This window comes from Schistocerca piceifrons, chromosome 1 (genome assembly GCF_021461385.2).
Source record: "Schistocerca piceifrons isolate TAMUIC-IGC-003096 chromosome 1, iqSchPice1.1, whole genome shotgun sequence".
Lineage (NCBI taxonomy): Eukaryota > Metazoa > Arthropoda > Insecta > Orthoptera > Acrididae > Schistocerca > Schistocerca piceifrons.
This window is the reverse complement of record NC_060138.1, coordinates 513,556,574-513,572,080: the sequence shown is the minus strand read 5'-3', so window position 1 is coordinate 513,572,080 and position 15,507 is coordinate 513,556,574. Positions and strand designations below refer to the sequence as shown.

General features: G+C 42.2%; 1 protein-coding gene across 1 annotated transcript in view; it reads right to left on the bottom strand.

Moving 5' to 3' along the window:
* LOC124743198 (inter-alpha-trypsin inhibitor heavy chain H4-like) overlaps positions 1-1,888 on the bottom strand; it is a 106,549-nt gene extending 104,661 nt beyond the window's left edge. Inside the window, exon 1 of the mRNA XM_047248839.1 lies at positions 1,820-1,888. Coding sequence (XP_047104795.1) covers positions 1,820-1,888 — 69 coding nt within the window. The remainder of the gene's footprint in view (positions 1-1,819) is intronic.
* Positions 1,889-15,507: the final 13,619 nt, after the last annotated feature.

Here is a 15,507-nt window from a genome sequence, read left to right as displayed (position 1 = left end):
AGAAAGTGAAACGATTTGTCTAACACTAATAAATGAAACACATTAGAGAAACAATTGATGCACCTCATTTTCTGTATATGATTTCGAGCATCGTTCAAAGACGCGTCACATGTTTCTATGATCTATTTTCATTTTACACAAATCATTTCGCAAAATATTTTATCGATTTCTTCCTTGTTTTATTTTCCAGTTTTATTCAGAAGGCGTAACTTACTTACACCTCATTTGCAATCCTATCATCTTCTCGAAATTCTTAAATTTAGTACTTAAATCCGAAGGAAGCCTTTTTGACAGCTAAATATCATACCAACATATATGTTTTGTGTTCTAAATAGGTAGGCCTTGAAGTGATGGACTTTTCGACACTTCGTTTGCGTAGCTAGACTAGCAGCAGCGGTTTATGAAATATTTCAGTTTTTTCCCTCAAATCGGTGATTAAGTTTCCTTAATTACCCTGATTACTTTCAACCAGTTAGATATTGTCTTGCAGCACTACACTTCACGGTGCTCACTTTGATACCTCATTTGGCCATTTTTAAATTTTTATTTGTCTATGAAAATTTGAACAAACAGTCATTGTATAGTTTATAGGGCTTCGCTCAAACATTCGACCAAAAGATTTCGAGTGTTAATCATAGGACAACAAAAGTTTTTTTTGCGTGGTGTCACTTCCAAAAAACCCTTGTTTCATATCTGGAGAATGAAAAGAGATATCACTCCGCTCTCAACTTTAAATACAATTTCTTTGTTTGGTTACATTTGATATGCGATAATGCATTGCCGCTGGCCGGTGTGGCCGAGCGGTTCTAGCCGCTTCAGTCTGGAAAGGCGCGACCGCACGGTCGCAGGTTCGAATTCTGCCTCGGGCATGGATGTGTGTGGTGTCCTTAGGTGAGTTAGGTTCAAGTAGTTCTAAGTTCTAGGGGACTGATGACCTGAGACGTTAAATCCCATAGTGCTCAGAGCCATTTGAACCATTTGAATGCATTGCCTAAAATGAACCATACGCAAAGTCTACGCAATGTGATTTTCTCTCTGCAAAGTCTTAAAAATTTCGTGCCATCGTTTGCTTAGTTTCGTACAGCACAGAATCTATGACGGATAACGAAAATAAATTCAGTGCTTCATTGAGCTGTAAGATGCCTAACAATCAATTTTTTTCACCAAATAGCTTTCTTAAAATGAGACACGGTGTTGTCGTCCTCACTTTCGCACATGCTGCTGCGACGAGATTCAAACACGTTTGAATTCAGGCGTCGCAAGCTGTAGCAGTGGACAGCAAGCGCCACTCACGTCGCTCACCTAGGACACTTCCGTAACTACACCTGCGGTTGTGTTTTGCAGTCTGAAGTTGTCGCGCGCTGATGGTCGCTTCTGTCGCTTACGTGGGACGCGGCCTTAGTCGGTTACAACGAGTGATAACTTCTGCGCTTACAACAGATCACCTTTAGAAAAGGTGTTCGAAATTGTACTGTTGTTCGAATGCAAGTGTAGCAGCGCTTAAGCATTCCTTCGCGCTCAAGCCCGAGCGCTGCACATGCCGTCGAGGTACGTCATCTGGTGAGGTAATATGTTCAACATTTCTCAGACATTTTAGGGCTATTTCCCGACGTTTGCCGCCCCGTGTGTCTTATATTAAATTACTTGTCTCAGCGTCTTCTACGTCGCTTCGGGAGTTTTTAAACGTAATAAGGATCACCCTGTATGTTAACAGATGCTGTTAAGTAGACCCATCTCCGCTCCCGTCACCAAGTGGCAGGGCACTCTGACAAGACGCATGGGTCTCCCGCGCCAATATAAAGGACAGGTGGTCACTCACCTGCGCGTCGTCAGCGGCGGCCACGGCCACGGCGGCGGCGGCGGCCAGAACGAGCGCCGCCACGGTCATCGCAGCGGCTGCTTTGGAGGTCCGCATGTTTGGAACTGGCCGCGGACGCGCAGCCGCGGCCATATAAACCATTAGGAGGAGCAGGCCCGGAACTGGTTCTCTCAGATGACGCCTTCCTCCGCTGCCAAAACGGTTCAGGAAGCATCTGCCTGTTGCTGCAGTTTCTGGGTGTATTCTCAATAGGGCGCACGCTATACAAATTTCGGTCGATCAGCTCGCGAATGGGCGCATCTCAACAACTTCTCTCTCTGTGCAGGAGGTTACGTCAAGGACTACTGTTCTCGTAGAAAACGAAACATCTATGTGGCAGGTGATCGAATGTGATTTCGAAACATTTCCACAGTGATATAATAAGACGAGTAAAACAAATGTTTCCTTTTGTACTACTGGATGTACTTGTCATAACAGGCTCATTTCTTTATAAGGGCCGGCCGGAGTGGCCGAGCGGTTCTAGGCGCTACAGTCTGGAACCGCACGACCCCTACGGTCGCAGGTTCAAAAAATGGTTCAAATGGCTCTGAGCACTATGCGACTTACCTTCTGAGGTGGCCTGGAACTTAGAACTAATTAAACCTAACTAACCTAAGGACATCACACACATCCATGCCCGAGGCAGGATTCAAACCTGCGACCGTAGTGGTCGCTCGGTTCCAGACTGTAGCGCCTAGAACCGCACGGCCACTCCGGCCGGCGGTCGCAGGTTCGAATCCTGCCTCGGGCATGGATGTGTGTGAAGTCCTTAGGTTAGTTAGGTTTGAGTAGTTCAGACTGTAGCGGCTAGAACCGCACGGCCACTCCGGCCGGCGGTCGCAGGTTCGAATCCTGCCTCGGGCATGGATGTGTGTGAAGTCCTTAGGTTAGTTACGTTTAAATAGTTCTAAGTTCTAGGGGACTGATGACCTCAGAAGTTAAGTCCCATAGTGCTCAGAGCCATTAGAACCATCTTCATAAGGTTTGACTAACGAGCAAACAAAACCTTATCTGAAGTGGACTTGTCGCAGTCGACAACAGATATGGTATATGAAAGCATGCTGCGGAAATGGGCATTATTTCTGTGAAGGTAACAAAGACAATCGTTATTATTAACAGTAGAATAACTTTGTACGTATTTGGCAAGGAAAATAACCGATGATGGTCGAAGTAGAGAGGATATAAAATATAGACTGGCTGTGGCAAGGAAAGCGTTTCTAAGAATTTTTAACATGTTTCAGCCCTGTCAGCAACTGTGATAAATTAATATGTCAAAATGTTACTGATCTTTTCCCAGGTTTCAGCTGGAGTAATCTAGTCTTCTTGAGAAGCATAAAATAAACTAATACGTGCCAGAATAAGGCATGGTCAAACATAAAGAGCTAAAGTACCGTGGTACCATGTCAAGCTACGTTACTTAGAACAGCCCCCGTCCCACCTCGTGGGGAGCGGTCAGTTTCTGAAGAAGAGGAATTTGTTAACAACGAGTGTAGATTTAAGTGACAGGAAGTCTTTTCTAAAAGTATTTGTATGGAGTGTAGCTATGTATGGAAGCAAAAATGAACGATGAATGGTTTAGACGAGAAGAGAATAGAAGCTTTTGAAATGTGGTACCACAGAAGAATGCTGAAGATTAGATGGATAGAAGATCACGTAGCTAATGAGGAGGTACTGATTAGAGTTGGGGAGAAGAAGAATTTGTGGCACAACTTGACTAGAAGAAGGGACCGGTTGGTAGGACGAGTTGTGAGGCATCAAGGAATCACCAGTTTAGTATTGGAGGGAAGCATGGAGGGTAAAACTAGCAGAAGGAGATCAAGAGATGAACATACTAAGCAGATTCAGAAGGATGTAGGTTGCAGTAGGTACTCAGAGACGAAGAGGTTTCACAGGACAGAGCAGCGTGGGGAGCTGCATCAAACCAGTGTTTGGACTCAAAACCACAACAACAACAACAACTTGTCTCATTATGTACTTCTTTCAGTTAACGTCTCAACTGCACTGCAGCAGTTCTTTCTGTATATGGTTCAAGTTTCATCGAGGTATGTCACTTGACAAAGATACGACATGCGAAAGTTATTTCATCCTTAAGCTTTGAACACCAATATACTAAGTAAATGCCATCTTTTCAAAAACATATCATCCACATTCTACTCAACATTTATTATGGCATTTTTGTAGTGATATACTACTTTTTTGTCCTGCCATCCCGTCCTGATTCAGATTCAATAAATATGTTATAAACACGATTAGCGTGACAACAGGAGCGGCAATCTGTGAAAGTCCCCATATATTATTTATACCCACTAGATCGTCGTAGAAATTGGTCTTCAGTGTCTTTTGAAACGGCATAAATAATAATCTGGTTCAAAAGACACGGTTATTCAGCCGTATAACTCGGATGTCCCCATAAGAAAGCTCAGCTGCCTCAGCTGAGAGTGCCAGTTTTTCTGTGAATTATGGAAGTGATTGGAGCGAAGGCTGGTGGTCTGGTTTGACAGCTTAGTACGAGACTGCGAATATTTGATTCTGACAAACAGTACGTTGGGTTCAGTGATGGCCGCCATACTGGGAGGCTGGTGTACTACACGTAGGGGACAAAAGTCATGAGATACTGATATGCACACATACAGATGGCGGTAGTATAGCGTGCTTAAAATATAAAAGGGTAGCACAGTGGCGGAGCTGTCATTTGTACTCAGGTGATTCATGTGAGAGGGTTCCCGATGTGATTATGCCCACACGACGGGAATTAACAGACTTCGAACGCGGAATGGCACTCGGCGCTAAACGAGAGCCACATTTCATTTCTGAAATCGTTAGGGAATTCAGAATTTCGGCATCCACAGTGTCAGGAGTGTGCCAACAATAGCAAATAGCAAGCATTACTTTCATCACCGGCAAAGCAGTCTCCGACGGCCTTCACTTAACGACTGAGACCAGCGGCACTGGCGTAGAGTTGTCAGTACTAACAGACAAACAACACTGCGAGAAAGAATCGAAAAATCAATGTGGGAGGTACGACGAACGTATACGTTAGGACATTGCGGCGAAATCTGGCGTTAATGGGCTATGACAGCAGACGACCGATACGAGTGCCTTTGCTAACAGCACGAGACCTGCAGCGCCCCTCCTGGCTTCGCAACGATATCATTTGGACCCTAGGCGACAGGAAATCTCTGACCTGATCTGATGAGTCCAGATTTCAGTTCATAATGTTCGAGTATGGCGCAGACTCCACGATGCGATGGACCCAAGTTGTCAACAAGACACTGTGCAAGTTGGTGGTGGCTCCATAAAGATGCGTGGCAAGGACTGGGTCCTCTGGTCCAACTGAATCGATCAAAGATTGAAACCGGCTATGTTCGGCTGCTTGGAGACCATTTACGTTTGTTGATGGACTTCATGTTCTCAAACAAGAATGGAATTTTTATGGAAGACATGTCACCGGGTCGCAATTGTTCGCGATTGGTTTTCTGCACATGTTATCCCTGTATTTAGCCATATTTGTAATTTTTCCTTCAGGAATGATCAGTTTTCTGAACAATTAAAGTACTCAGTAGTAAAGCTGCATTATAAAAAGAGAGAAAGGGATAATGTAGACAATTTTAGACCTATTTCTATGCCTTCAGTGCTTACTAAAATTATTGAAAAGGCTGTATATGTAAAGATAATAGATCAATTTATGTCACACGATTCACTATCAAATGTACAGTCCGGCTTTAGAAGTCGTTTAGCAACTGAAAATGCTATATTCTCTTTTCTCTGTGAGGTACTGGATGGGTTAACCAAAAGGTTTCGAATGCTAGGCATATTTTTAAATTTACCTAAGGCATTTGATTGTGTTGTTGTGAAGATGCTTCATAAATAAAAGAAGCGAAACGCGTATGGCAATAAACAAATGGGATTTTCTCTGCCTCGTGATGACCGGGTGTTGTGTGATGTCCTTAGGTTAGTTAGGTTTAAGTAGTTCTAAGTTCTAGGGGACTGATGACCATAGATGTGACGTCCCATAGTGCTCAGAGCCATTTGAACCAAATAAACAAATTGCCTTCAATTAGGTTTATATACGAAAAGTATCTCCACGAATCCGAAAAATTGTTTATGAAAGTATCAAAGAATAAGACGGGGCATAGAATGTGGTTGTAACTCGCTCGTAGAGATCCGAAAGATGAAGTAGCCTACTTCCCTACATGATACATCAACGATTTGCTTCATAAAAATAAAATTAAAAAAAAAAAACGCCTTTTCAAGAGCGTGGAGCGAGTGCAGCTATTCGTTGTAGTTTACAACACGTATCTGACGAATCACAATGGTTCATATATGGTGGTATAGTCTGAAAATATTGTGGCGGGAATCTTTCATCTCTGTCTACTGTTGTTAAGAATTCGATGGCAGATAAATATTTGTGACAAGCTAGAGTATAAAGTTGATTGGTGCTAGTTTCATTCACAGTAATTTTTGCTCTTAGATTCCTCTCCAACCTTACTCTTGGAAATCAATACGTATTCAGAAAAAAGTGGTGAATTATTTGTGACAAGAAAAAGTATAAATGTCACTGTCAGTTGTACCACGCAGAGCAGTTTCATCTTTCAATTCTTAAACATATGGAAGTCACGAAATCGAAACTACTCGTTCCTGAGAAAGAGCGCTCTTACTTGTAAATAACAACGAATATTTCAGAAAAAATTTTGAACTTTGACGATTGACGAAGTCTCAGAGTGGGTTACAGACACGAAGAGGAAAAAAGTATTTTCCTACCCAGCACTATGCGAACCTACGACATCGGACACGGCAGTTCGTTGCCTTACCAACTTCGGTACTACAACCTGCATGTGTGTAGCGCTTTATTTGACATAATTCGAGTCGTGAGAGACGCAGGATGACTTCGTTGCCGAATAATGGGGTTGTAAGCCGTATATGCATGAAATTTTGCAAGGTTTCCTCTATCAGGTTTCACAAAATTCTTTTGCGTTATTACTTAAAAGTTTTAAACACGTTTAGATGATTGATAAGTAAGCCATTTGTGGAAAAAAGTACAAGACACTAATGGTTCCAAGTAGCACTCGTGTGATGTACGTAAGCAGAGCCGAAATTTTGAAATTTAATTATTTTTTAAACTCTTAATTACGTAAAAGTAACAGGTATTTTGTGAGAGTATTGACCGAAACTGTTTCTTAATTTTATAATCATTTACAGTAACAACAATACATATTTCTAACAAGGGAAAATAGTTTATTATAAACTCACATTCCACCTGGACGCGTCCTGGTGATTCTTAAAATAACACAATCACTAAATCCGAAGCTAAAACCACTCAATATGTTTAAAATAACACATCCTAGGAGTAAATAAACCACACCGAACTGAACGAGATGGCCATACCGAAATCCAAAACCTCTCGGTACAGTTGTCAAAAAATCAGCGGGAGACCGATCGATAACCGATTCAAAATGGGCTCTGAGCACTGTGCGACTTAACTTCTGAGGTCATCAATCGCCTAGAACTAATTAAACCTAACTAACCTAAGGGCATCACACACATCCATGCCCGAGGCAGGATTCGAACCAGCGACCGGAGCGGTCGCTCGGCTCCAGACTGTAGCGCCTAGAACCGCACGGCCACTCCGGCCGGCGATCGATAACCAGTCTCAGAAGCTTACTGAATAGGAACTTCGTATAAAGAACCAAAAATGATGTCACTACTGAGACTGACATACTGCACCGATCGGTATGAACAATATAGAATATGGCCCCAGTGTGGCTGGCAACTTCTGGATGGTCGTTGCTGCGTGAGGACGTGCTACAATACGTCTCCCCCACGCACCCTACGCAGTGGGGTTTACGTGGGGGGAAGGGGCTGGCCAGTGAGTTCGCCGATATCCTCTCTTTCCAACACTTCCTCTACCTGCGCTGTTCGATGTGACAGCACATTGTCATCCATAAGAATGAAGTCAGAGCCGAATGCACCCTAGAAAAGACGTACGTGGGGAAGGAGTATAGCGCCACAATCACATTCACGGGTGACTACACCGTGTTGAAACCGTTGGAAGTCAGTATGCCCATGCGACAGTATGCCTCCACACACCGTAAGATTTGGACTACCAGCATAATCACGTTCGACCACGTTACTTGGCGTATTACGTGTTCCCATCTCTCGTCCAGCATTGTCGAATATGATCGTTTTGGTGGTGGCGGTATTATGGTGTATGCAGGCATAATATTGCACGGTCATATTGACCTCAAAATATATGAACACGGCAGACTCACTGGTCAACGTCATTGTGACCTGTACTCCTGAGTTTATTTTTCACCACTGCATTCGTCCCTGGCTTCATTTTTACGGACGAAAATACTGCGTGACCGTATGACGAGCGCAGGTGGAGGAGGTCTTGGAAGAAATGGATTCTCGGCGAATGGACTGGCCTGCCTGTTCCCCCGACTTAACTGCCATCGAGCACTTGTGGGATGCGTTGGAGGGACGTACTTCAACACTCAAGCCATCCCTGTACTCATCCGAGATAATGAATATCAAAACTTAACTACAAGATACTCTTCAACTGATTGTTTGTGTAAATGGCCATTAAAGAGTTGTGTTAAATCATTATGAAGACCTGAATAATGAAAAATAAAACATTTTCGTGAAAGGGTATGTATTTGGAGAGAAGAAAGAAACTCATTCTTCAAGCTGGCCAAATGTATTTTACGATTTTAACTTAAATCTTCCATATTATAAAACGGGATCTAACCATGTTTATGAATTCCCCTGGAATGGAACGGCCTACCACAAGAGCTCCTTACGTAGCTCGTGGCCAGCATGGGGGCACATTGCAGAGCACGCATTGGCGTCCTTCGTGACCACATGCTCTATCAAGAACCTTAAGAAGCATGTCCTACCTTTTTCAATCTCCAACGAACCGTCATGAATCGCAGTGACTTCAGAGTAATTGTGATCTTTGAATAAAAATGTCATTTCGGTTGTCTCGTTACGTATTTCATTCAGTTACCTTCTGTAATATACTGTCACACTTCCTCGTATGTGGGTTCCATGTTTCACCGAGTTGTGTTTTTATCAGTGAGACAAAGTGTTGCACACAAATGCACATTGAAAATCTGCAATCGGATTTTGCCAAGGCAAAGTAGTTGGAATATTATCAGTACATTTGGACAGATATTTTAATAAACTGATATGAATTAAAAAATAGTCTTTCTTATCAAAACAGTTAGATGCATCGAGGTATTTTGACATCGTACTTCGGCTGTCATGTCCCAATAAAGTGCTTTTTTTAACTATCAAAAAGTAAACACAGCTGTGCCCTCTTATGAGGTATGGTGGGATTAGCTCATGGGAGCCGTCCCCCACAGTACCTGATACGTCACTGTAAATCAAGGCTTGTTCTGGCTTCCAACAATGCTACTAATATCGGCAATAAATTATGAAGGGAGGACCAAGTGCGACAATTTCAATCACACGATGATAGCCGATAAAATAAATGCACGTGAGAAGTCGAATTGAAAAATAAGGAATAATTTCAAACAGAAATGTCAGCGATGTTTAAATAAAGCAAACATTTAGGTTGACATAAAGTGCTTCTAGCCTGTAGCAAGATATTACATATAGACTGACTGGTTGCAATCAGTGTTATGTTGACAAAAAGAGAACTAGAACTGTGTGATTTTGCAATCAACTATACTTACGTTGAGGGATGGTGGCAAGTTGGCAAGTGTAAGGGGCTATGGGGGTATAGCAATATGGGTTGCAATGTATTCCAAACACATTTTAACAAAAGAAGAAGAGCGGCAAATAGCTTACTACCTATACCAATAAATATCATTTAACTTAAAATAGGCGTCTTATTATTTACTAATACAAATTATTTACCTAAACTCCAAAACCGTTACCAAAAACAACGTTAAGCAACACAATTTGTCGGTAGAGGACACCAACTCTCCTTTTGTTAAACCATATTCCATTCCCCCAAACCCCATTCTCCCCCCCCCCCCTCATTAGCCACACCCTCCCCTATTGACCGACTTCTAGAATCGTCCCCGTTTACGTTACACACATCTATCAGCCCGACCTCGCCAGGTCGCTGTGTATCGTTTTACGCACAGGCGGGGGCCGACAGCCTTCCGACAGTACTCGACTGTTCACTACTGACGCACATGGCTCGGCACCGTACCGTCACGTTATCGTCGCATTGCGTTATCACTTATGCGTTTACTTAGCGACTGCTGAAACTGATAGTCAGCGCGCAAATATACGTTAACGAAGTGTGCGCTCAGATGGAAAAGTGTTGATAAATAACGTAGTTCAGTTCTGTCGATAGGAAAAACAGAAAAGTTTTTCTTCGTTTTAAAAAAAATCTATAAACATAACATCTCTGGTAGTAGTATGACGTGCTCGCTTTCTTGTAACAATGAGAGAAAATGAGAAAAGTTCGAAGAAACCTATAGCTATGATCTGAACGCCAACTCCAATTACTAAATCGTAAAACAACAATTTTATTTTAATTTCGTTCGTTTTTCTGAAGAACAATGTATTAATAGCGATTATTACACGTTCGCTTCAGTTATTATACAGTAACACAGCAGTTTAATTTTTTTGTCTTCTACGTCTTCTTGTTGAAGAATATATTAAATTCGAAAGTACCGTGGTCTCCTACACACACAGCTTCATTGTTCGACCATAAAATAAGTTTTGTTTTTCTACTGTTCATTTCGATATTTTTGCTGTAGAAGAATGTGTTAAAGAAGGCATGTTTGTTTTATCTGCTGCACGATACCAAATACAGTTCAGGAACCGTGTTACATTTGGACTGAGCGCAGTTGTTTCCCTCGTTCGTCATTCGAAACAACCAACAGCGGAACACGTCAACAGTTCACAGCCCGCTCCGCTAAAGCCATGAGCGAACAAATTCAATAACATACAGTAGGCATCGTTGTGAGCATAATAATACAGGTAACATTGTTTCCTGAAACCAGGCAGCATAAACTGAAAAAAATATGCCGTCAGCCTCATGAACTGATGATTCCTATTGTCTTCTCATTTCATTAAGTTCCTCCTTCATTTCCAGCTTCGGTTTGTATCGGCAACATACGAAGTAGAGAAACGAGGGATAGTTCTCCACTCCACATGGCTGGCGGTAAAGGAAATGTCGTGTGACCAGGGCCTCCCGTCGGGTAGACCATTCACCGGGTGCAAGTCTCTAGATTTGACGCCACTTCAACGATTTGCGCGTCGATGGGGATGAATGTTGATGATTAGGACAACACAACACGCAGTCGCTGAGCGGAGAAAATCTCCAACTCAGCCGGGAATCGAACCCAGACCCTGAGGATTAACATTCTGTCGCGCTGACCACTCAGATACCGGGGGCGGACACTGGCGGTAATAACTGCGCGTGTGGTGCATAGCTGGCAATACCATCGCGGATAGCTAAAAGATGTAAAAAATAATTCTTTTGTTACTGAACAGTCACCTCAAAATCGAATGAGAGGCTTGCATAGCGGAGTACACGCACGAATCCCAAAACAGTAGCTTTTATTGTTTATGAGAAAAGCAAGACTTTTGCTGAGACTCTTCACTACACACACAGATGTAGCTCTACTTTATCTAAATACTAATTTTTTTTTTGGCAGTTCGGATAACCTGAAATTTCATTCCCCATGTCCTGTACGAGTAGTGTGGAGTGACCAGCCCCTCTGTGGTTGTGGGTACCCAGAGGGAGGGGAAAACTTAACATGGTTCGCATGTCTGAAAGGCCTTACAATTAACTTCTATGCTATGTGCCCCGCACATCTACAGTGTTCCCCCATCCCCACATGCACGCTCTCACAATCATGCTCTTTGTACAGCCATCTTCTGGACACATTTTCTCATGGGAAGATAAGGTGAGATGTTGAACTATTGTTTAATAGTGTTCTGTACCTCTGTTGGTAAAAAAGGAACCCTTACAGGATTACTTTGCTGTCCATCTTAGTCAAGGCAGGGTAACGGTCTCAAGTTGAAATTTGTGTAAAATACTAAGTCTACAGTACCCTGGCGGTGTAAAACATTTAAGCTTCTATGTTATCCATTTATGTCACATGTTTTGATACTCGAAAACTGACTCATTAAAAACTATCGATGAACTACACTACTGGCCATTAAAATTGCTACACCAAGAAGAAATGCAGATGATAAACAGGTATTCATTGGACAAATATATTATACTAGAACTGACATGTATTTACATGTCACGCAATGTAGGTGCATAGATCCCGAGAAATCAGTACCCAGAACAACCATCTCTGGCCGTAATAACGGCTTTTATACGCCTGGGCATTGAGTCAAACAGAGCTTGGATGGCGTATACAGGTACAGCTGCCCATGCATATTCAACACGATACCACAGTTAATCAAGAGTAGTGATTGGCGTTTTGTGACGAGCCAGTTGCTCGGCCACCATTGACCAGACGTTGTCAATTGGTGAAAGATCTGGAGGATGTGCTGGCCAGGGCAGCAGTGGAACATTTTCTGTATCCAGAAAGGCCCGTACAGGACCTGCAACATGCGGTCGTGCATTATCCTGCTGAAATGTAGGGTTTCGCAGGGATCGAATGAAGGGTAGAGCCACGGGTCGTAACACATCTGAAATGTAATGTCCACTGTTCAAAGTGCCGTTAATGCTAACAAGAGATGACCGAGACATGTAACCAATAGCACCCCATACCATCACGCCCGGTGATACGCCAGGTGATGACTAATACACGCTTTTAATGTGCGTTCACCGTGATGTCTCCAAACACGGATGCGACGATCATGATGCTGTAAACAGAACCTGGAATCATCCGAAAAAATGACGTTTTACCATTCGTGCACCCAGGTTCGTCGTTGAGTACACCATCGCAGGCGCTCCTGTCTGTGATGCAGAGTCAAGGGTAACCGCAGCCATTATCTCCGAGCTGATAGTCCATGCTGCTGCAAACGTCGTCGAACTGTTCCTGCAGATGGTTGTTGTCTTGCAAACGTCCCTATCTGTTGACTCAGGGATGGAGGCGTGGTTGCACGATCTGTTACAGTCATGCGGATAAGATTCCTCTCATCTCGACTGCTAGTGATATGAGGCCGTTGGGATCCAGCACGGCGTTCCGTATTACCCTCCTGAACCCACCGATTCCATATTCTGCTAACAGTCATTGGATCTCGACCAACGCGAGCAGCAATGTCGCAATACGATAAAACGCAATTGCGATAGGCTACAATCCGACCTTTATCAAAGTCGGAAACGTGATGGTACGCATTTCTCCTCCTTACACGAGACATCACAAGAACGTTTCACCAGGCAACGCCGGTCAACTGCTGTTTGTGTATGAGAAATCGGTTGGAAACTTCCGTCATGTTAGCATGTTGCACGTGTCGCCATCGGCGCCAAACTTGTGTGAATGCTCTGAAAAGCTAATCATTCGCATATCACACCATCTTCTTCCTGTCGGTTAATTTTCGCGTCTGTAGCACGTCATCTTCGTGGTACAGCAATTTTAATGGCCAGTAGTGTAACTATGTATGTACATAATTAAGATTCTACTGAACCCTCAGAGTGCGAGCCCTACTTGCATTTGTTGTTTTTTTGTAAATATCCTTGGCTTTCGAATGACATTTTGCGCTATTTTTCAGTTTATTGTCCAGAATTATGAGAATCTTATCACCAATTGAAGTCATTTTCTATCAGCATGAAAATCTACCGTACATACTATATTGTAACTGTATGTCTAAAAAACTAGAAGCCTTTATCAGTGTGGATAGTTCATATACTTTTCTGTCTTCGATAATCAATTACTACTAGCATACATATTTAAATTATTTCTTAAAAATCTGAATTTGCCAATATATTTTACTTCTTCATTAATGTACTGAATGTATTATTTTCTGACGCATGTCCGCTCTATGCACTTCTCCACTAACGCAATATTTATTTGTAGTTTCTTGAATATGAATAACGAGCTCAGTCAAGAGAGCTCGCTACATTTAACATGAGAAGCGTTCAACACGTCCATCCATGTGGATGTTTATTGTTAAGGAGCGTTCTTTATTGTAGATTCACGAGGAAGAAGTCATGATTTGTTCATAACTTTCTTGAAATACTGTGGAGTAAAACTTGGAATGTTCATAATTTTGTTGAAATACTCTAGAGTAAAGTTAGGAACCCTTTCTTATGTAACGATGAGAGGCTCTCTCCTTCAGGCTGGCTTTGCCCTTCATCTTTTACGCTAGAAATAAAACCGTAAAACCGTCGCTTGAACACGCTAACCTCCACAAGTAGTAGACGAATTTTCAGGGCCTCTCCACAGGCCACTTGAATGCAGCTTAGGGCGAAATATAGGGCTTACTTATTCAAAATCGGGACGCGGAAGAAATATCATATTTTAAAGTTTATCGAAAAGCTTCCGCTCAGCTTACCAATTCGAATTTTAAACTAACAGATGGCGCTGTTAGTTTCTTTGTACACCAAAGAGCAAGTAGACGTACGCTGTTACTTTTCTTTAATTCGGTTTGTATTTTCGGTAGTTTAAGTCAGTGACGGAATTAAATGTCGCAGTGTTATCTTTACGAACAACAGCGAATATACTTGCTGAGGATATAAGAATTTATTAATTTCACTTTGTGTATTAAAAAATTGACGAAAATGCTTTACTTCTTACAATAGGTTTTATTTATATTAGACTTCTTTCTCAAGAAAGTGTTTTTCTCACTGATAGAAGTATTTTCGGAAGTTTACGTCAGTGACAGTATTAAGCACCACAGTCTTATTTTATCTTATCTTAAATAATATAAACTAACACTGAATTTATTTGTTTCGCTTTGTATATTAAACACTTGACGACATTGCTTTGCTTCTTTCAACAGATCTTATTTATATTCTTTGCGAGGAAAAACAAGTTTATTGAGTTTGTTTCGTGATTTGAATGCGTAGTCACTACATTTTAATTTCGTTTTGTTTATGAAAATTGCCGGGAAAACGTCGAGTCTTTCTGAGTACACCAGAATGGCTAAAAGACTGAGGACTATACGGTCTCAAGAATCCAATGAAGATCGTAAGGTGAAACTCGCTGCGGTTCAAGAACATAAGGCTTAAACTCACTATCTGGAAACTCAGTCCGAAAGTGAGAAGCGACGTAATTATTAATTGAGAACGTCATGCATCACTTCGCTCGTCAGAAACTCTCGTTTACAGAGACTTAAATTTATTTCTCTCCAACGTAGCATCATAGAAGCGGAAAAGTTGAACGGGTAGTGGCGCAGGCGGACGAGGTTTTATACCTTCAATCCAGCTACTCCTATCAATGTACAATTTCACTTTAAACGTGTACACTTCCCGTTGAGCTTATGTTAAGCCATGAGCATAAACAAAGCACAAGGCCAGGCCTGGGTATTACAGACATGTCTCTTAGCGATAGTTGCTCGTCGGAAGGCCAACTTGACGTGGCTCTCTCCCGTGTTAGTGAAGCAAGCAAGCTCTTCATTCATGGCTCCAATCATACTGTTTCAAACGTTGTGTACAAAGTACCTTTATAGCTCAATAATAAATCCCACTTGTATTTTTCGGGCATAGCTGCAAATAAATACCCAGGAAACCAGGAAACGTTGGGTTTCTCAACTAGACTTTA